Below are 18,150 nucleotides of genomic sequence, written 5' to 3'. Positions count from 1 at the left end.
AGGGCCTGGAAGCAGCTGTGGGGAAATGTCTCTTCTGGCCACAGCCCATCCTCTGGTGTTAAGCAGATTTTACTTGTAGTTCTGTATGTGTGTGAAACAAGTGAGAGCGTGCTTATTTACGTGTGTGAAGTTCTTTGGTCATGTTAAAGCACTTGCATACCCGTGGAATAAGAGGCGTTCAGTGAAGGAAGGGTTGTTCCCATTTTACACATTTGGACATCAGGCAGAAAAAAAGCGAAGTGGCTCACCCCAAAAGTCAGGTGAGAAATCCTACATCTTGGAGCGTGTTGTGCAAAGAGACAAAGCAGTCTTGCAGAATTAACGTCACCAAGAAGTTCAGGATTTTTGAATGTTAAACTTTTTTGGAACATGCCTAGGGAGTCACTTAATGCCAACTGCATCTTTATCTGCTTGGGCTGGAGAGGGGTCCCAGGGATGGCAGGTTTGGTGGCCTGTGGGTGCCTGTGCTGCTGTGCACCGCTCTGATTAAGTCTCCTGACTAGTTTTACGTTCCCCAGGTGAGTGACACTAGATGTGGAGCAAGACGCACATCTCCTTGGAGAAGTTTTCATTTTGAAAGATGTGAGCTGCTGTGTTGCCTGTCAGTGGATGTTTTGAGTGGGGAAGGATGGCTCTGCTGGCAGAGCACATCGTTTCAGGGAAAGATGATGCCATTCCTCTTTGGAGCATGTGGGAGTTGAATTTTGTGAGGAAGCTTCTAGAAATGGACCTAATGTTTGAGAAGTCCGGGTTTAGTATATGAGCTGAAGGCATCTCCTGCGATGAGCAGCAGTGAAGCAGTTAAGTGTCAGTGTTTAAATGGCTGCTGTTACATGTCCAGTGCCTCCTCTCTGTATGGCAAATGGGATGCGTTCATGCCTCTGGGTGCCTTTGCTGTGGGCTCTGACTTGGAAAGACCAGACCGCTTCAATTTACCTTCCGAGGAGTCTTGAGGTTATAAATTTTTCAAAAAGTTTTCTATGTGGGAAAATAGGTGGGAAATTAATAGGGAAAATAATTACTTGAGGATATTTTCTGTGCTCCTGAACAAAAATGTGCATTACCATGGAAGATAGGAAACGCTGGACCATACAACTCCACAGTAGCATTTGGGGACAGTGGTGCAGACCCGTGAGATGGGTGTTTATACTGAAGAGAAGCCTTTACGCAGGCTGATGTTCAATGTCAGATGAGAAATACCCTAGCAAATGTCTTTTGCTGTTACTGTGTGTGTGTGTGTGTGTATATAGAGATATATGTATAGTTTTATAGAGGCTTAACATTGGAGGCCAGAAACCCATAAAGTGAATTATGCAGTATTAGTATCTTCCTTGCAAATTTGACCGGAGAACTTGTAAATGATCTTACACAGTGAAATATAACAACATCATTCAACCTCCAGCCGTCATACAGGTGGACAAATGTTTTATTCTGAGAAATGCCTGGGACAGAGTAGGTCGGTGTTCACCAGCTCACTTAAATTTTTTTGTCATAGCTAGGATTTCCGTACTCTTTTTCAGCATCCTGTTTCACTATAGGGTGCCAGCACTGCTGTGAGCTAAAAAATAATTCTTAAATGTGAATATAAAGAATTAATGCAGCATCTTCACTCAGTGCTTAGCACTTTTCAGTGATAAAATGGGAGCTGGTTTTGGTTCCCATTTTAACTTCCACAGCACAAGGAGCGTCTGGTCAGGGTGGGCGATTTCTTCCTTTGATAACTAACACGGGGGAAGACATCCCCAGTGCTAACTGAATAATGGCTTGAAAGCAGGATGGCACAGTCTAACCGATCGATTTGTCATTGGCTGACCCGAGAGGGAAGATGAAAAAGATTCTAAAGCAGATAAATAATTGACATTACTAGCCTTGAGTCCATTCAGCTCACAACCTTTTCTCCTTGATATTAAAGACAGCCGAGTTGCTGTTGGCAGCTCCTTTCTTTGGCCCAGGCTCCTCTGCAACCTGAATGTTTGATTGCAGGAGGAAATAAAAATTAGACCTGAGCGGCAATAGGTGGTTACATATGCTGTGAGTAGCTGGATTTGCGTGTGTGTGCAGCCTCTCCTTCCACTGCATGTCTGCATGGCCCACAAAAGGAGAGTATTTTCTGTTTGAGAAATGCAGATAGATAGATAAATAAAACGTCAGGCACTTGGTGCTTGGGAAGTAGTGGGTTTTTTCAATATCCCAATACTTTTCATCTTCCCTGTAATGTGGCATTTGGTTAATGAATGTGCCACAATGAGGAAAAAACCCAAAGGAAACCCCTGGCTGTTTTCCCAGGAACTTTATTAATTTTGCGGCTCTGAGTTTTGAGGAATAGGTAAGGTCCCTACCCCCACTCGAGAGAGGCTTTTAAGTGTTTTTTAAACCATTATTCCTAAAGTGGGTTAAACTGTAGGTGTCGGAACCCTTACAGTACCTTCTCAAGGTAATTTTGCAGAGTGTGGAGGGAGTCCGCTTTTCCAAATGCCCCAGCATGGGGCACGAATGAGAAAGCACTAACAAGAGACCACCAAACCAAGCATCAAAACCAGTGGGTTTTCAGCATGGTATCTATCCGTAGGTGAAAGCACAGGGTAGTTTATTCTGGTCTCCTCAAGCACCTGGCTTGATCTTAGTTACATAAAAGCCAAGTGGTGCTGTGTGTGTTCCGGTCCTGGAGCATCAGACGGTTGTTTGGGACCAGCAGTAAGTGACTCCAGTGCTGCACCCCATCATCAGGAGCTCATGGGCTGAGGTCCTAAATTGCTGAGGCACAAAACAGTTTCCACCCTGATACCCTCTCCCTTTCAGCACTGATCTCGGCACCTGAAGGTTTGTCTGCTTGTGCCTTGGTGCTGTGTGCCTCCTGAGCTTGCCTCAGTTGATGCAAATGTTTTATCTAACCTCTTTTTCCACATTTCTTTCCCTAAATTTTCCCACCTCCTCTCTCTAACCTTTTAAACCTAACATTTACAGAGAAGGCTATGTACAAACATGTAAGTTATAAAGAAGTTGCCAAAAATCTTAAAAATCTAGAATCTTTAGAGTTTGTCTGCTATTATGCAGAGAAGATTGTGGAAGCAAATATTAGTCATTAACATCATTTTCTGTGAGTCAACATCTATTTTTAGGTGTGGAGCACATAAAGACAACTCTTTGACACATAGCACATAAAGACATCCATTTGACATCATTTGTGTTTGGGCTAAGGCTTGGGAAGAGGGGAAGACAGTTGCTGAATGCATTGTATTCATAATGGGACACCCCCCCCTTTCCTTCCAAGACACATTTTAAAGATGTAACACAGGAATGTATTGATCTGTTTATATTTAAATAGATCAAGATGAAGTACAAAATCTTCAGGTTTGGCTCCAGTGCTATTTCAGATGTGCTGCAAAGTAATTCTTCATGATCCACGCTGAATACTTGCCATTAGGCTTTATCCAGGAAGTATTTTTATTATGTTAAATGTGTGTATTCTAAATGTATATATTTTAAAAGTGCAGAAGGCTTTTTATGCACATACTATAATTAAAAATCTGATTCATAGGTAGAAGAGCAGTTAAGAGTCTTGATTTAATAATTTTCCAACTGCATACATGCAGTGCCTCGGCTAGATTTTTCCTGTTTGCTTGGTCATAATGTTTTATGGTCTGGTTCTGGGCTTAGAGTACAAAGGAGCTTCTCGTGATGAATTGCAGATATGACAGTGAGTGTCGGTATACAGTTCCCTGAGCAGATGTTCATTTAGTCTAATTTCACTAGTACTTTACTGTTCATCCAGAACAGCTCTCGCCAGCTCAGGATGAAAACACAAAGAGAGAGAACTAAAGATCACTCTGCAAATAACCTGATCTGTTTCAGACACTTGGAGCAGGGGAAAGAAAGAAAAAAAAAAAACACACACACAAAACCGTGCTGGAACTTCAGTGCTATGTATGTGCTAAGGTTATTACAGGTTGGATACAGTAAATCATCCATACACCCACAACTCATAGGGGTAAATTTACAAAGCCGTGCGTAGGAAGTTGCACATTAATCTACCTCGGAACAATAGTTATTTTATGACTGCACTTAAAGAATGCTTGCATCTGTTCTTAAGGTCTCTCTAGCTCTTCCTTTGTTCTCCCAGCCTTTCCTGGCACTGCTGGTTTTGCAGAACAGGTAACATCTGAACTGGAGGGTTATTGCTAGTGAAAGAACAGAAAATCATCGGTCTGTTTGAAATGCAAAGGGTGGGTCTGGTGTGCTAATCTGCCTTTCCTTTTCCTCAATCCACAGGTGTCGTATGCCCGTCCAAGTTCAGCATCGATCAGAGATGCGAACTTGTATGTCAGCGGCCTTCCGAAAACAATGACCCAGAAAGAATTAGAGCAGTTATTCTCACAATATGGGCGCATCATCACCTCACGGATTCTGGTTGATCAAGTCACAGGTTAAAATAAATTTTTTCTTGATAAATGCATGTTTTTCTGGAAATGGCAAAATTGTAAATGCTTGTTGGCGGTTGGGTTCTAAGACAATGTGACTTCTAGTGTAAAATGCCATACCTGGTTCTTTATAAGCTAACTGTTTGGAGGCGTAACTGCTGCTGCCTCTTTTGTGAGGGATCTCAAAATGCAGAATGTTGTTTACTTAAAATCGTTCTTTTCAATACGGATGGAGAGTATTCAGTGCGCTGGAGAGTACAGATGGGGAAGAGCATTTTTCTTTATAGGCCTTTCCTTAATTTGCAAGACATATTCTGTGAAGTCAAAACCAACATGCAGTTTGTTCATTACATAGGTGAGGCTGTTCCTACAAATATTCATCTGTTCACATGTTTTTACTTCCCAGGGGTTTCTCGAGGTGTGGGATTTATCCGTTTTGATAAGAGAATAGAGGCAGAAGAAGCCATAAAGGGACTAAATGGCCAGAAGCCTAGTGGTGCTACAGAACCAATTACTGTGAAGTTTGCCAATAACCCCAGCCAGAAAACAAGCCAGGCACTCCTTTCACAGCTGTATCAGTCTCCCAACAGACGCTACCCTGGACCACTTCACCACCAGGCTCAGAGATTCAGGTAATTACCTGGAAAAGAGCTGAAGTCCCACCAGCAACGACAATGTGGGGCAGGTGCTGCGCAGGAAAATATGCTTTAGTTCCATAGGCTGACCTGATTTTCTTTGTAAAATTAAATATTCTTTCCTGGAGAATGAGGAGGAAAATCTGCTGACAGCAGTAGTCATGTTGTATTTACTAAAACAGCTGAAGTACTGTACAAACAGATCTCATGAAGGCTCATAAAAAAAGGGAGGACAGAATAGAGTTACACTGATAATCAAACGAGCAGTGACTATCCTGTTCTTTCTCACTTTTTTGGTAACGCTTTTATTTTCTGCTATATTATTACAGTTTTGATGCAGCTTAGACTTTGATGTTAATGACAGCGGATTGGTAGCAGGAAAAAAAGCTGAGTCTGGTCCAGTCAGCAGCAGTATCATTAAATTTATTAGCCTGAGATCTGCTCTTAGTATAAAGAGACCTTGTATTAGTCTTTGGTGTGATTCTTCAGATACTTTCAGGGATGTTTTATGCTTTGCATTCTGAATATGCTGTTTCCATCTGATACATAAGCTAGAGTTAGTGATGCATTACTCTTACCTTTGAGGATAATTTTCAGGCAGCCTAGCATTCGAATAAAAAAGTCTGCCTTCAAAAAAAACTTGGACATACTTGCGTAGCTGAGTTGCATACCGGCTTTTAGAGAATTATTCAAAAGTAATTTTAGTTTTTCAGTAATGAAAAGTGCTAATGAATTAAAGATTATAAGAAAAAAAAGTCAGTCATCAGATACTTTAAATTTACACTTGGTTTTGTGTCTTTGGCATGCAGCTGTGTCCATTGAGGTTATCACTGAATCATTCCATGGATAGAAGGACTTTATTGTGCTCCCATGGAAAACAGATGGTTATATTCTGCAAAATTTGGTGGTCATTTGACATATTGTGAAGGATTAATACTAAGTATATGTAATATAGCGAGGAAGAATTTTTCCAGTTCCAGCAATTCTGGACTGTAACATTCTGTTTCTAAGTTAACTGTAAATATAACGTGAACAGTTAAATTATTTGCAATAACTTCATACTAATATTGTCTTTTTAAAAAATAAAAAAATATCAGAAGTGGATTTTTTAAAACCAAACGCAGGAAATGAAGAGGTATTTTTTCTCTTAAGACCATAAGCAAGTTAAAAATGGCTTTAAATGCTGTGGTAGAAACTTACGCACAACCTCAGACTTAACAAATCAGGCTGGGAGTTGTTAGGCTCCTTAGATGTGTGGGAAACTTGTTGAACGCTTCTTCTTTGAAAATGGAACGCTATTAATAATAGTTCCATTGAGCGATCTTGCCATCTGTGAGACATTAACCCAAAGACCCTCCTTCTCTTTTCAGGCTGGACAATTTGCTTAATATGGCCTATGGCGTAAAGAGGTAATTAGAATTCCACAGATTGCCAGATGTCCGTGTTGGCACAGATTGGTGCTACAATTTATTTTTTTTAATTCACTAACTTTATTTTTTTTTTCCAATTCCTTCTTTTTCTTCCACCAGCATGTCAAATTCTTTTTAAGTTTGGACTTCAGTTGGTTTTGTTACTTTAAAGGCCACACGCAAATTCTGTGGGTTTTTTTCAACCTTTTTTTATTTACAGGTGGGTTTCTCAAATGGTTTAGGTGCAACAGCTACAAGCATTCAAACTGCAGTCACCCTGCTAAATGGCACTTTTTCCAGAATCAGAACTATTAACATACGCTTTTAACTAATCTCTGATCTGATAATGGAAAATTTAATGTCTAAATCTCATAGTTTTTCTCCTACATCTGGCTTCACAAGTTTGACTTGAAAATATAGCTGTGTGCACCTTAATCAGCCCTAAGTTTCTTTTGTTACAGGTTTAATACTTTGAAATTTTCTCGGTGCTTGAGATTTCATTTTTTGTTTAAAATAGCTCTGTGTGTTCGTATGTTTGTGCACGCATGTCTGATAAAGCTCAGCTGATTTGTAAACGTTTATGCTGTTTCATGAGTATGTTAATGTTTGATCTGATAGCTAAAAGGAGTTGACGTGTTGTTAGTGTTTCTTCTAATGGCACACACCAACGCAAGCGAACCTCACAGCAAATTAAAGGTGTAGTCTTATTCCTGATGTTACCGTAAGATGTCCAGCCATCCCCCACAATTAAGATGAGAAAATACTACTTAATCTTCTGAAATGGTCTACTCGCCACACTTGAAAATTGAGCTTTTTCTTTTTTTAAAAAAGCTCATCCTGTAAAACGGTATGGTAAGTATATCTTTGCACTAGCTAGTAGTGGACAGCGGTATGGGTTTTAACTACTGCCACGGTAGCTATCCTACAAATCAGAAATCTTAAGACTACTTACAGTAGTAGCACAGAGGCTGTGTATCTTTCCAGAAGCACTACTTCTGGTGTTCCTTAGTACGTTTGTTACCTCTGTGATATCCGTAGTGGCGATGGTGATACGATGAGTCAGAACTTACCACATGATTTTATCACACATCACTTCTGCATTCCCCCATCTCATTTGTGTCTTGATTTCTTCTTCTGCCGAAAACGTGGCAGGACTCAGCCTCGAGTATCTGTCAGGTGTAAGTTGGTGTCAGAAGGATGGGTTTGTTCAGGGAGTTTTCCCTGTGCTGCTGCTTCTCTGGAATTGCACTGGCATGTGCTGCGGGACAAAGGGGGCTTGGTCTGACCCAGGGAGTGTTTGAATTCAGATCTCACAGGACCTGCAAGAGGGAAGAGAGTGCGTTACCTGCCTCTCCGGGTCACGTATCTGCTTTCTTCGTATTCAGAGTCTGCAGTGTTAGTCTTAAATCACAAGAGTATTTGTTTTTTAGGCATCTTGAATTAGTTCTCTCCTCCCAGCCAGTCTCAAAAACTTGTACTTGCACTGGCAAACCCCGTATCTACAGATGTAGGGTGACAAAAAAAATCCTGTATGGATAACAGTTTCTGAAACTGCCTCTGAAACATCTGCGGTGCAGCATTACTGGGGCTGAGGGTCGGTTCCTTCTTTCCCTGCGTGAAGTATGTGGTATGATGGAAAATGGAATGTGCTGATGTGGAACAGAGGTTTTAATGATGCTAATTTCAGATCACTTGCTAGTAGCAAAGCTACTTACGCAATAGGTTATCTCCTATTTGTGTCAACACACTTGCACTAGTTTTGTGCATGTTTTCTTGGATTTACAGCAGCTCCTGTGCTCGTGGTACATAAATAGTTGAAAGCTGCATGGCTCCAAAAGGTTTCCAGAGAAAAACCGCTCTCCATTACATCGGTGCAGCATTCCTTAAAAATGCAAAACTTTAATGACATACTATGTGGCATGCACAGCTTTGCATTGTACAGATTTTACAGTAACGTTACTTACAGGGTAGTGTATACATTCATGTTGTACTTCATATCAAATTTAAACATTACAGAGAAGGAGCGTTTGGCTTCCATACGTTACCAGCACAGTTAGCACTTGTCAGCAGCGGGCTTAGTCCCACCTTCCAAATTTCAAAAGAAGCTGAAGCTCTTGGCTTGTACGAGCTCTCGATCCTGGCCGCCTTATTTACAATTCCACGTGGGGTGGAAGACGCGGTATAAATTGGCCTTGTCCAGCCACCTTTGTTTTGAGCAGCTGGGGAAATACCGTGGGTGAGAGCCCTGCTGAACCATTGTGATAATGTTACTGGTTTCAGTATGCAGGAGAGAAACTAAAAAGCTGTTGAGAGCAGGGTTTGCAAAAGTGAAGTTCAGTTGGAAAATTGCCATGTGTTTTTAATAAACTGGCTGCAAACCTGTATGTATGTCTGAGGATCCAGTGCTGTGAGCATTTGTGAACTCATTTACAGCATAGCTACACCCCAGTGAGTTCCTTAGCTTAAGATATATATTCAAATGGCTTTTTTTGCCTTGAATATACATATAAAGTGCCATCAGGAGTCAACAGAATAGTGAGCAGCCATCAAGTGTGTAGTTACTTTTATGGTTATTTAATATAGACTGCATAATATTGTGCAGATTACTAAATGTGTGTGAAAGTATTGCGAGTGTAAAAGGAGAAGCTCGGGAAGGCACAGGATCACTCGGCAACACTTGATTCCCCCCTCCTCTCCTCCAGTCATCTCAGAAAATCCTGAGGAATTTCAATTCAGTTCTGGTATTAAAACTCATCATACTAAAAGGTACATGTGAAACTGGATTTTTATTAAGACATTTCCTCTGTGCAGTTGTTATTTTAAAACCTATCCCAAAGTGTAGCTTCAGAAAGCATGTCATTTTTTTTTCAAACTGATGAAAGGAAAATTATGTTGATCCTGAGGGCTGATACATCTTCATTAATAACCTGAGTCACGGGCTGCGATGCACCCTCCTTGCTTTAACGGGTGACTACAGTGGTGGGGGAGCGGGGACGGCCACCGTGCTGTTGGCCATGGCTGCTGCTGGGGAGGCCTTGACAAGCCGGAGGGAAGTGGTGAAATTCAGGAAAGGCAGATGCAGAGTTCAGCCCCTGGCTGCTGCCTTCAGCTCCCCACAAGGGGCATCAGGAAGGAGATGAAGCCAAGCGCTTCTCGGAGGTCAGCTGCAAAGGGACAAGAGTCAGCAGTAACAGGTTGCAGCAGGGGAAATTCAGCTGAGTATAAAGGAAAATCATTCGCAGTGAGGATGGTGGAGCCCTGGAGCAGGGCTCCAGGATTGGAGTTCCCTTCCTTGGAGACTCTCAGAACTTCCCTCTGCAAGGCCACGAGCAGCAGATCTGATTTGAGAAGTTAGCCTTGCTTCAAGCAGCAGATTGATCAGGTGACCTCTGGAGATCCTACCCAGCCTGTGTTGCTCTATAATGGCTCTGTGCTCATAAACATACTACCTGGCTTCAGCTCCTCTCTTCAGGTCTTCAAGCTGAAGAAAACAGGTGCCAAAAGACAGTGAGGGGGGAAGTCAGGGTGCTGTATGAGATTTCTGGAAGCTTGTCTCTCTGCGTTGACTATCCAAAGAACCTAAGAGCCTGTTCTGGACATCAGGTCTCACAGTGTGAAGGTATTAGTTGACATGCTCATTAATTATGTGCTGTTTTACTTACTCTACAATGGCTGCATAAATCTTCTTTTAATATGTGGCCAGCTTTAGGACTACTTTATTAACTGGATATTTTTTGGCAGTATGTGTCAGTTAAGGACTGTGTTAAGAGGAGAATCAAAATCTACCGCTTACAGATGTCACTCTACATCTAATAGTATTTTCAGCTGAAGAGGCTACTGTTACAGCTGGATCCTGACAGTGGCATTTCATATTTAATCTTTAAAATACTTCTTGAAGTTTGCTTGGGTTTTGTCACTGCAGACCAGTGAAAGGTAAAGCATTAGATCTCAGTTTCCCTGAAACTACGTTATTTTAATGATGGGAGAAGGTGGCAAATTCCTACAGGCCTTTTTAAACAGCATGTGCAGGCCCTTTTTGTCTCAAGATTGGCCTTAAGCGTTCCTTTTCTTAGGTCTTTGTGTATGTCTAAGTAGGGCTTCTCCTTGAAGGGAGATGTGTTCATGCCCAGATTTGGTCTGTTTATTTAGCGTAGCTCCCCGCCACTTAAGTAGGAGTTAGAGACTGAGGGTGGCTATGTAGTCATCTTCCAGGAATAGGATCAAGAACCTTCATTAACATCAGCTTACTGATTTTAAAGTCTTGGTTCCATGTAGCTTGTGCCAAGAGATATATTTAGAATAGACCCCTGTTTTTACTTGGTAGGTTTTCTCCGATCACAATTGATGGTATGACGAGCCTTGTCGGAATGAATATCCCTGGTCACACTGGGACTGGATGGTGCATCTTCGTCTACAACTTGTCTCCTGACTCGGATGAGAGCGTGCTGTGGCAGTTGTTTGGGCCCTTTGGAGCAGTCAATAATGTCAAGGTGATCCGTGATTTCAACACCAACAAGTGCAAGGGATTTGGCTTTGTCACCATGACCAACTACGACGAAGCTGCCATGGCAATTGCCAGCCTTAATGGATACCGTTTAGGAGACAGAGTATTGCAAGTTTCCTTTAAAACCAATAAAACCCACAAATCCTGAATTTCATATCCTTACTTACTAAAATATATATATATAAATATATATACGAACAAAACAAAACAAAAAAAAACTCTTCAAGGCTTATATTCAACCATGGACTTTATAAGCCAGTGTTGCCTAAGTATTAAAACATTGGATATCCTGTGAGGAACAGGAAAGGATTTTATAATGCTTAGAAAAAAAAAAAAAACCTTTGATGCATTGAATGTTCTTTCATAGCTGTCGTTGTTGAATATAATATACATAGATAACAATGTGCAGGGATTTTTACCCGGCCAGCTAGTTTTACTACCTTCCTTGAAGGTGGGTCTTTTTAAGATGACCATTCACTCATTTGAAAAAATAATAAAACAAAAACAATTTTTACGAACTAATGGGATTAAAAGCAAGATAAAAGGCTTTTGTTTTCTTTTCTTTTTTTTCAAAACATTGATTGAATCAGATTGGTAAACCCCCCACATAAATTAAAGAGGAACAATAAAAATTGCAAAAAGAAGAACATAATTTTGCAACTTTTTTTATTTTTCCTTTTTTCTTTTGTATCATGTGAACTAAACAGTCTTCTGTTAGGGAATGGGGTAAAGGGGGATACCTGATGACATAACAATTTAAATAACATTAACAATGTTGCCAAAGAGGTGGTCTCTTTGCTGAAAATGGGTTTCAAGAAAAATCTATTTTTATAAAATATAAAGAATTTTTACAAGAGAATCTGGATTTGAGAAAAAATATTTTGACTGGCTAATTTAGGGGAAATTGACAACTTTGTCATGTTCATACTGCACTGGTAACTTTTTAGAGATCAAGATGTGTGTTTTAAACTGGATTAGTAGATTGTTTTTTGAAGGATGGGCTACAAACAGATGATCTTCGTATCTTTTCATAGCATGTAATAAAAATATTAAATACAGTACGGGAGAGTGTTCTTCCCAGGCACGCAGTTACCCACAGTCAAAACCCAAAAGCAAGGAGATGAGTTGCAAGACGGTTTTTCTTTAAGTCATCAGTATGGGATATCAGCAGAACAAAAGTTAAAAAAATTAATTTTTTGATCAAAAACTTCCTTGGTTTGAGCAGTAGGTGCTACAAAATTATTTACATATCTTAGTATCATAGTTAAATGTAATGTGTTTAGAAAAAATACATTTGCTTTAAATTTGTTAAGAATTTTCAAATTCACTTTATAGCCCAAGCTAATATAATTGGGCTGTGTTGGCACATTTGGAACACTGTTTATGTTGCTTGAAACACTTATTTATTTAATTGCCGATGTGATGCATATGGCCAAAATCAAATATAGCTAGTTTGGCTAGTCTACTTATTTGTTTACTTAAACTATGGGAAGAAGCATATTATTGTGTCATTTTGTTGTGTGTGTATGTGTATATATAATATAAATATATATATATATAAAGTTATTTTTTCTTTTGGTTAATTTATTATAAGTTGTAACACTTTGCTAGTTTTGTTTGTATATGTCTTAAAATGTTTTCTTATGATACTTAAGTGACAGAGGTATCAAGGTAACTTGTGTAGAAATATTGTTTGATATATTGTCATGTTTGTTGTGAATATTTTTTCTTACTGCACAGTAGAAAAGAAAACAACTGGGTCTTTATTTTAATGTAATTCAGATTGGGGAAAACAGAGCTAAGGGAACAAAATGACTGAGGGGGTGCTCTCCCATGTCCAGTGCACTGATCATTTTAGTATGTTTGTGCTTTGTACGGTTATATATTTAAAACAAAAAAGGGTCATGCTCTTCCCTGAGTACTAGAAACAGTTACTCGCTATGCATAATCTAGTTGATAGTTAAATTTGCTATTGCTTTTCTTGTCTTGTTATATAAAATCTTTTCAATACAAGTTTAGTCTTAATGGTAATAAAACGTTATGGTTATTTATAACTTGTGCTTATTTTGTGCATTTTTTCCATGCTATACCCACTAACTGCATGTAGACTAAGTATTGTTTTTTCACACTGAAGAGGCAAACTTTTTGTAGTAGACAAATAACTAAAGCAAAGGCTGCATCATAATTTTATCAGTTTTTTACTTTAACAATGTTAGATTTTAGTTTAAAGGAACACTCATTCAATGTTCAGGGAAACCTTTATACATCATCTGCTATGAATGAGCGCAGTTTGCTGGGAAAGTTTTGATGCATTTGCTAAGCATTAGTGGGGAAGGCATGTCAGAATCTTTTCTCTACGATGTGTTTTACTATCTGAATAATAATAATAATTTAAAAAATCTTTCTTAGGACCAGGCAGTTGTATACTTTAGTTATAATGAATGACTTCATGTTAACCTTGCTAGTTTAGATCATTTCTGAGGGAAAGTATTGTAAATGTTTTTTTCATAACCTTGTTGTGTTTGAATTATTTGTACTTTAATTGTCCAGACAATAAATGAAAGTGTGTAGAATGGCTATGGACTTTCCACCTTTTTAACCGTGTTCAGATGCTTTAGTAATCCCAGCCGCACCTCAGCCGAGGTAGATGATAGCCTGGTTTCAGAAGCAAGGTCTTCAAGAAACGTACTAGTCAAACCAGATTGAGCATATTCATTATTTGTTTTTCCTTCTGAAGGTTAGAAAGACTCGGCCATTTCATTTGAGATGTTGAACATGAAATACCTAACTGTAACTTTACTTGAATGTGGAAGCTACTGAAGGATTTCTATCATATACAGTATTTTTACACAATGAAAATATGAACTCAGTCGATATCAACACTCAACCAAAAGTAGCAAGCAAATTTCAGCATTAATACAGTTTTTAAGCCATCATTTAGTTCAACTTTTCTATGAATATGCTATGAATGTCATGCAATATGAAACAGTGTACATACTATCTGCTGTACAACAGTATCTATATGATCACATTCCAAATCTGGTTCTTTTCACCATGTGTTCTAACTAGAGTTGATACTTCTTTCAGTTGACTTGTTTGAATCCCATTAATACAAATATTCACTTCATGTTTATGTTCTGTAACATTCACTAATTGAGAATATGTACCTTGTAAAACTGCAGCGTTGAATTTCGTAACTGAGATTAGGAAAACTATATCAGAGGGCTGGATGGACTGTGTGGTTCTTCAGCTCCTTCACCTATTAATAAACTTGTGTTTTTGTGAGATTAAGTTACCATGGTGGTTATAATAATTAATTTCAGGCCACAGAAGGAGTTTGTTCTTTAAATTTACACCTTGCTTAATTCATCCTTAAGCCAACCTGACCATGCCATAGTAAAACACAGAAGTTACTAATTTGCTGTGTTTAAATGACTTGGCTCTGAACAACATCATCCTTCCATCTATATATGTATATACACACACTTTTGATGATATACATATATGCAGACACTTCACAACATAGTGTGACATGCACCAGCCCATTTTAAAAAACTGCACTTTCCACTTAAGCCCATAGTAAATAGTGTTCATTTTAAAATAACGCTACCTCCATTCTAACATTTCTTAGGTTCATTGCCTGATTTTTCTGACAGCGTGAGGTACACAGAAGAAAGGACAGGAAGAAAGCAGTGAGGTGACAGTCACCTTACACTCTAGATGCTCTTAAGACCGAAAGGTGACTGTGCCACACTGGCATTTTGCTGTTGACTTCAGACAGGCCAGTTTTGATCTAGATTATTTCCCCCCTCCCCCCTAAAGGTTGGCTGCTGATCTACATCCCGTTCATGTAAGGTACTTCCCCACTCTGCCCAGCCTGCAAGCTGTGAGCTGCACGAAGGCTCCCACAGGACAAGGCAGTGCCAGTTGTAAGGATCCGGTATGTAAAGTTTGGTGCCCCTTTTGAGAGCATCACAAATGTGTGCTAGATAAAAGTGGTCACAGATGGGCCCTTGGTTCACTACATCGATCCTATCTGAGCATTTTTAGAAAGTCTTACTGAAACACAATTTCTGCCCAGCTGGGATCAGAAACAAATTTCACTAACGCTCATTCAAAGTAATCAAGTTTTATATTTCTTTCCTGAAAGGGTAATCGCTCTTTCTGCAATTAGCAAGCCTGCTGCATAAACGGAAAATCACCTGGGGGAGGGCATTTCAAGTGTGTTCACTTTATATAATACTTCAGACTACCTTGGGCACAGAGCTGGGCTCTGAACGAACAGAGAGGGGAGCGTGCATTGAAAATGATGGCCGATACGTGCAAGCTAGCAGTGAGCTACTCCAGTGTTTACTGTGGGAAGGTGGCTTACCTGGTGCCGCTGAATTTGTAGCAAGCACACGCAGCCAAGTAGTCTGGTGCTGTTGATGGTTTTCATTGGAAAGGCTGGGCAGGGGTCCCGGGTCTGCTGCACCGCAGAGGCTGCTACCTGGGAACCTAAACCGGCATCGGGATGTAATTAATGGGAGGGGCACAGCCAGAAGGTGTCCCGGGCAACCCCTGTCTCCAGCACCAGTAGCAGGAGCCAGGCAAGACTTAACTCACACACGTCGCTTACACGACCACGGATAGGTGAGGTAAAGCCAGGTCAGCGTGTGATGACACAAAAGATTTGCTCCCTGCCCTGGAGATCTTGCAGACTGAGCTCACTGCACGGAAGTAATTCATTGTGCACACAGAGCAAAATGAAAGGAGATCAAATCCCGCGTAACTACACAAAAGCTCTGACATCTCCAACTAATCCAGTATCTCTCTTCTAAAAATAACTGACTTCTTAAACCCAGAAAATGTGATGGAGCCAATCCAGCTGAGCTTCAGTAACCCATAAGGGGACAAATCACTTGGGGACAAACGGGAACTTCTGTAGAAAGGAAACAAAAAACAAGCACACACAGACACACGGCTCCTGGCGCTGCTGCAGTGCCCCACACTAAGGAAATGGCTTTTACCCCAGGTGTGTGGGGGTGGCACCTTCAGCAAGCGGGACACGTACATGTGCCTGGTTGCAACAGGCACTACCGAGGCCTTTCCCAGAGCACGGCACCACTGGCGTGCTTGAGAAACACAAATGGAATCACGTGCAGTGGGGTACAAGGGTGATCAGGAGAACGGAAACTTAGAGTCACTGAGCTTAAAGTGCTTCTGTTCCCATAAACTCAAAAACTGTTTCAAAAAGCCTGGTCCCTGTAAATCTCCAAGAGCCGGGCACCTGAAAGGGCTATAGGAATGAGAGCAACCACAAAGACGAGTTGTACAAAGGCAAACTAATTCGACTCGCCCACAACTGAAGACAAGAAATCAGACTGGTTCTTTCTGACTATCAGATCAGCAGTTTTCTGAAATACTCTTTCAATAGAAGTAACTGGGAAGGTGGGGGCATGGCTATACATACACACGCACACACACAAACAGTTGCTTTTCAGAGAAGGTTTGAAGTTTCATTTACCACGGCCCTAAGGTATCACTGATATTTTTAAACGCCAGTCCAGCATATTTTAAAGGACTTCAAATATATCTTGAATTCCATTCAGATTTTAAACGTTATGGGGCTGCAAATTATTTCTTGTGCAGTAGCAAAAAAATAAAATCCTAAAACCTCTATCCTATCCATTCCACAATAAACCTTCACTCTTACCTCAAATCCAGGGTTCGGAGCCACCAGCGAGCATGACCCAGCTACTGCTGTTTGTTCACAGACAAACACAACCCAAGGCTGGTTCATATTCCACTCACCCCCACCCCCACCCCATCTTCCACAAAGCAAACCAGTGTGCACCAGTGGAGCATGGGTGTGCCATCAAGTTCAGAAGCCACCAACACTGCATATTGCTCTGGGGTGGATATAAGGGCTTTGTCACCAAAACAAGTTTCTTGTCCCCAAACACTTCAGCCACCAGCCTCAAAGGTCCCTCATGCTACCCTGCACCCCCCACTGCAGGTGGCAGCCCCCACACCCAGCCCTACTTGTCTAGCGTGACATCCTCCCCATAGCAGTGCTACCAACAGCTCCCAGCCAGCCCTGAGTGCCATGGGGTGATCCCACCCGCTCGGCCTTGCTCCATGTCTGAAGGACAAGAAAGACAGTTTAAGAATCCTAGAATAACATGGTTGGAAGGCATCATCTAAAGATCATCACTTAGTTCCACCCGCCCCTGCCACAGGCGGGGACACCATTCACCAGACCAGGTTGCTCCAAGCCCCATCCAGCCTGGCCTTGAACACTGCCAGGGATGGGGCATCCACAGCTGCTCTGGGCAGCCTGTGCCAGTGGCTCACCGTCCTTTTTATTCAGCTCTTTATTAATAGCCCCAGTGGCACAGGGGAAACACACTGGAGACCCCCCCACCCAGGCCATTGTCTTACCTGGCCCGTGGGGCACACGGCACCCCACAGCATCAAACCTTTACTCAATGAACCGATGCTCCTAAATTTCATTTCCGATTAACCAGCCCCTGTGTCACAGCAGCACAGCAGCCATCACTCAGGCAGGAGGAGCAGGCAAATAACCATCTTTGGCCTTATTTTATCCGTCCTGACCCCCTGCTTAACATCACAGCCATTAAGGCCCTGGGTTCCCCCCTCCAAAGACACCAATGTGGACCCTGTCCCAGATGAAGCCCCATTTTCTGCGCCACACAAGGGTGCTGGAGTGGTCAATGCTGGGGTCTGGACATACCTGACCACTGAAATTCTCCACTCAGCCCCACATTTTCTGTTTTCTCCCCAAGACCCAGACATGTGCCTGGAATGGCTGCATGCCCGACACAGGGTGCAAGCCACCAGTGACACCTTTCATAAAGACACGAGGCTTTATCAAATTAGGAAGGAGAAAAAAAAAATCCCCTAAACTTTGCAGTGAACATAAGCAATGCTGTTGAAAGAGCAGTCATTTAAAAAAAAAATCCCTGATAAGGAAAGAAACACACCAAAGGAAAAGGGGCTTAATTCAGAGGCTCTGTCTGTGCTGCATATTACTAAGCCTGGCTGAGGCTGAACTGCCCTGGCAACCTTCTTCACTGCAACATCTGCGGAACCTGACACTGAAGCCTAATTTTACCTAAGTGACTTAAGTGACTTTTAAACACACAAGATCATTAGCTCTTCAGTCTGCGTGTCAGAACTGA

At 41.2% G+C, this 18,150-nt stretch overlaps 1 protein-coding gene across 9 annotated transcripts in view; it reads left to right on the top strand.

Moving 5' to 3' along the window:
- Window positions 1-14,257, top strand: part of ELAVL4 (ELAV like RNA binding protein 4) — an 83,195-nt gene extending 68,938 nt beyond the window's left edge. For 8 of the 9 annotated variants that reach the window (XM_056356478.1, XM_056356472.1, XM_056356469.1 and 5 more), the window contains exons 4-7: window positions 4,270-4,423; window positions 4,825-5,050; window positions 6,424-6,462; window positions 10,787-14,257. In XM_056356478.1, coding sequence (XP_056212453.1) covers window positions 4,270-4,423; window positions 4,825-5,050; window positions 6,424-6,462; window positions 10,787-11,114 — 747 coding nt within the window. In that variant the 3' untranslated portion in view covers window positions 11,115-14,257. The remainder of the gene's footprint in view (window positions 1-4,269; window positions 4,424-4,824; window positions 5,051-6,423; window positions 6,463-10,786) is intronic. The other variant, XM_056356471.1, reaches the window with a different exon arrangement.
- Window positions 14,258-18,150: the final 3,893 nt, after the last annotated feature.

This window comes from Falco biarmicus, chromosome 11, assembly GCF_023638135.1.
Source record: "Falco biarmicus isolate bFalBia1 chromosome 11, bFalBia1.pri, whole genome shotgun sequence".
Classification (NCBI taxonomy): domain Eukaryota; kingdom Metazoa; phylum Chordata; class Aves; order Falconiformes; family Falconidae; genus Falco; species Falco biarmicus.
The sequence above is the reverse complement of the archived record's forward strand: the minus strand, read 5'-3'. Positions and strand labels throughout refer to the sequence as shown.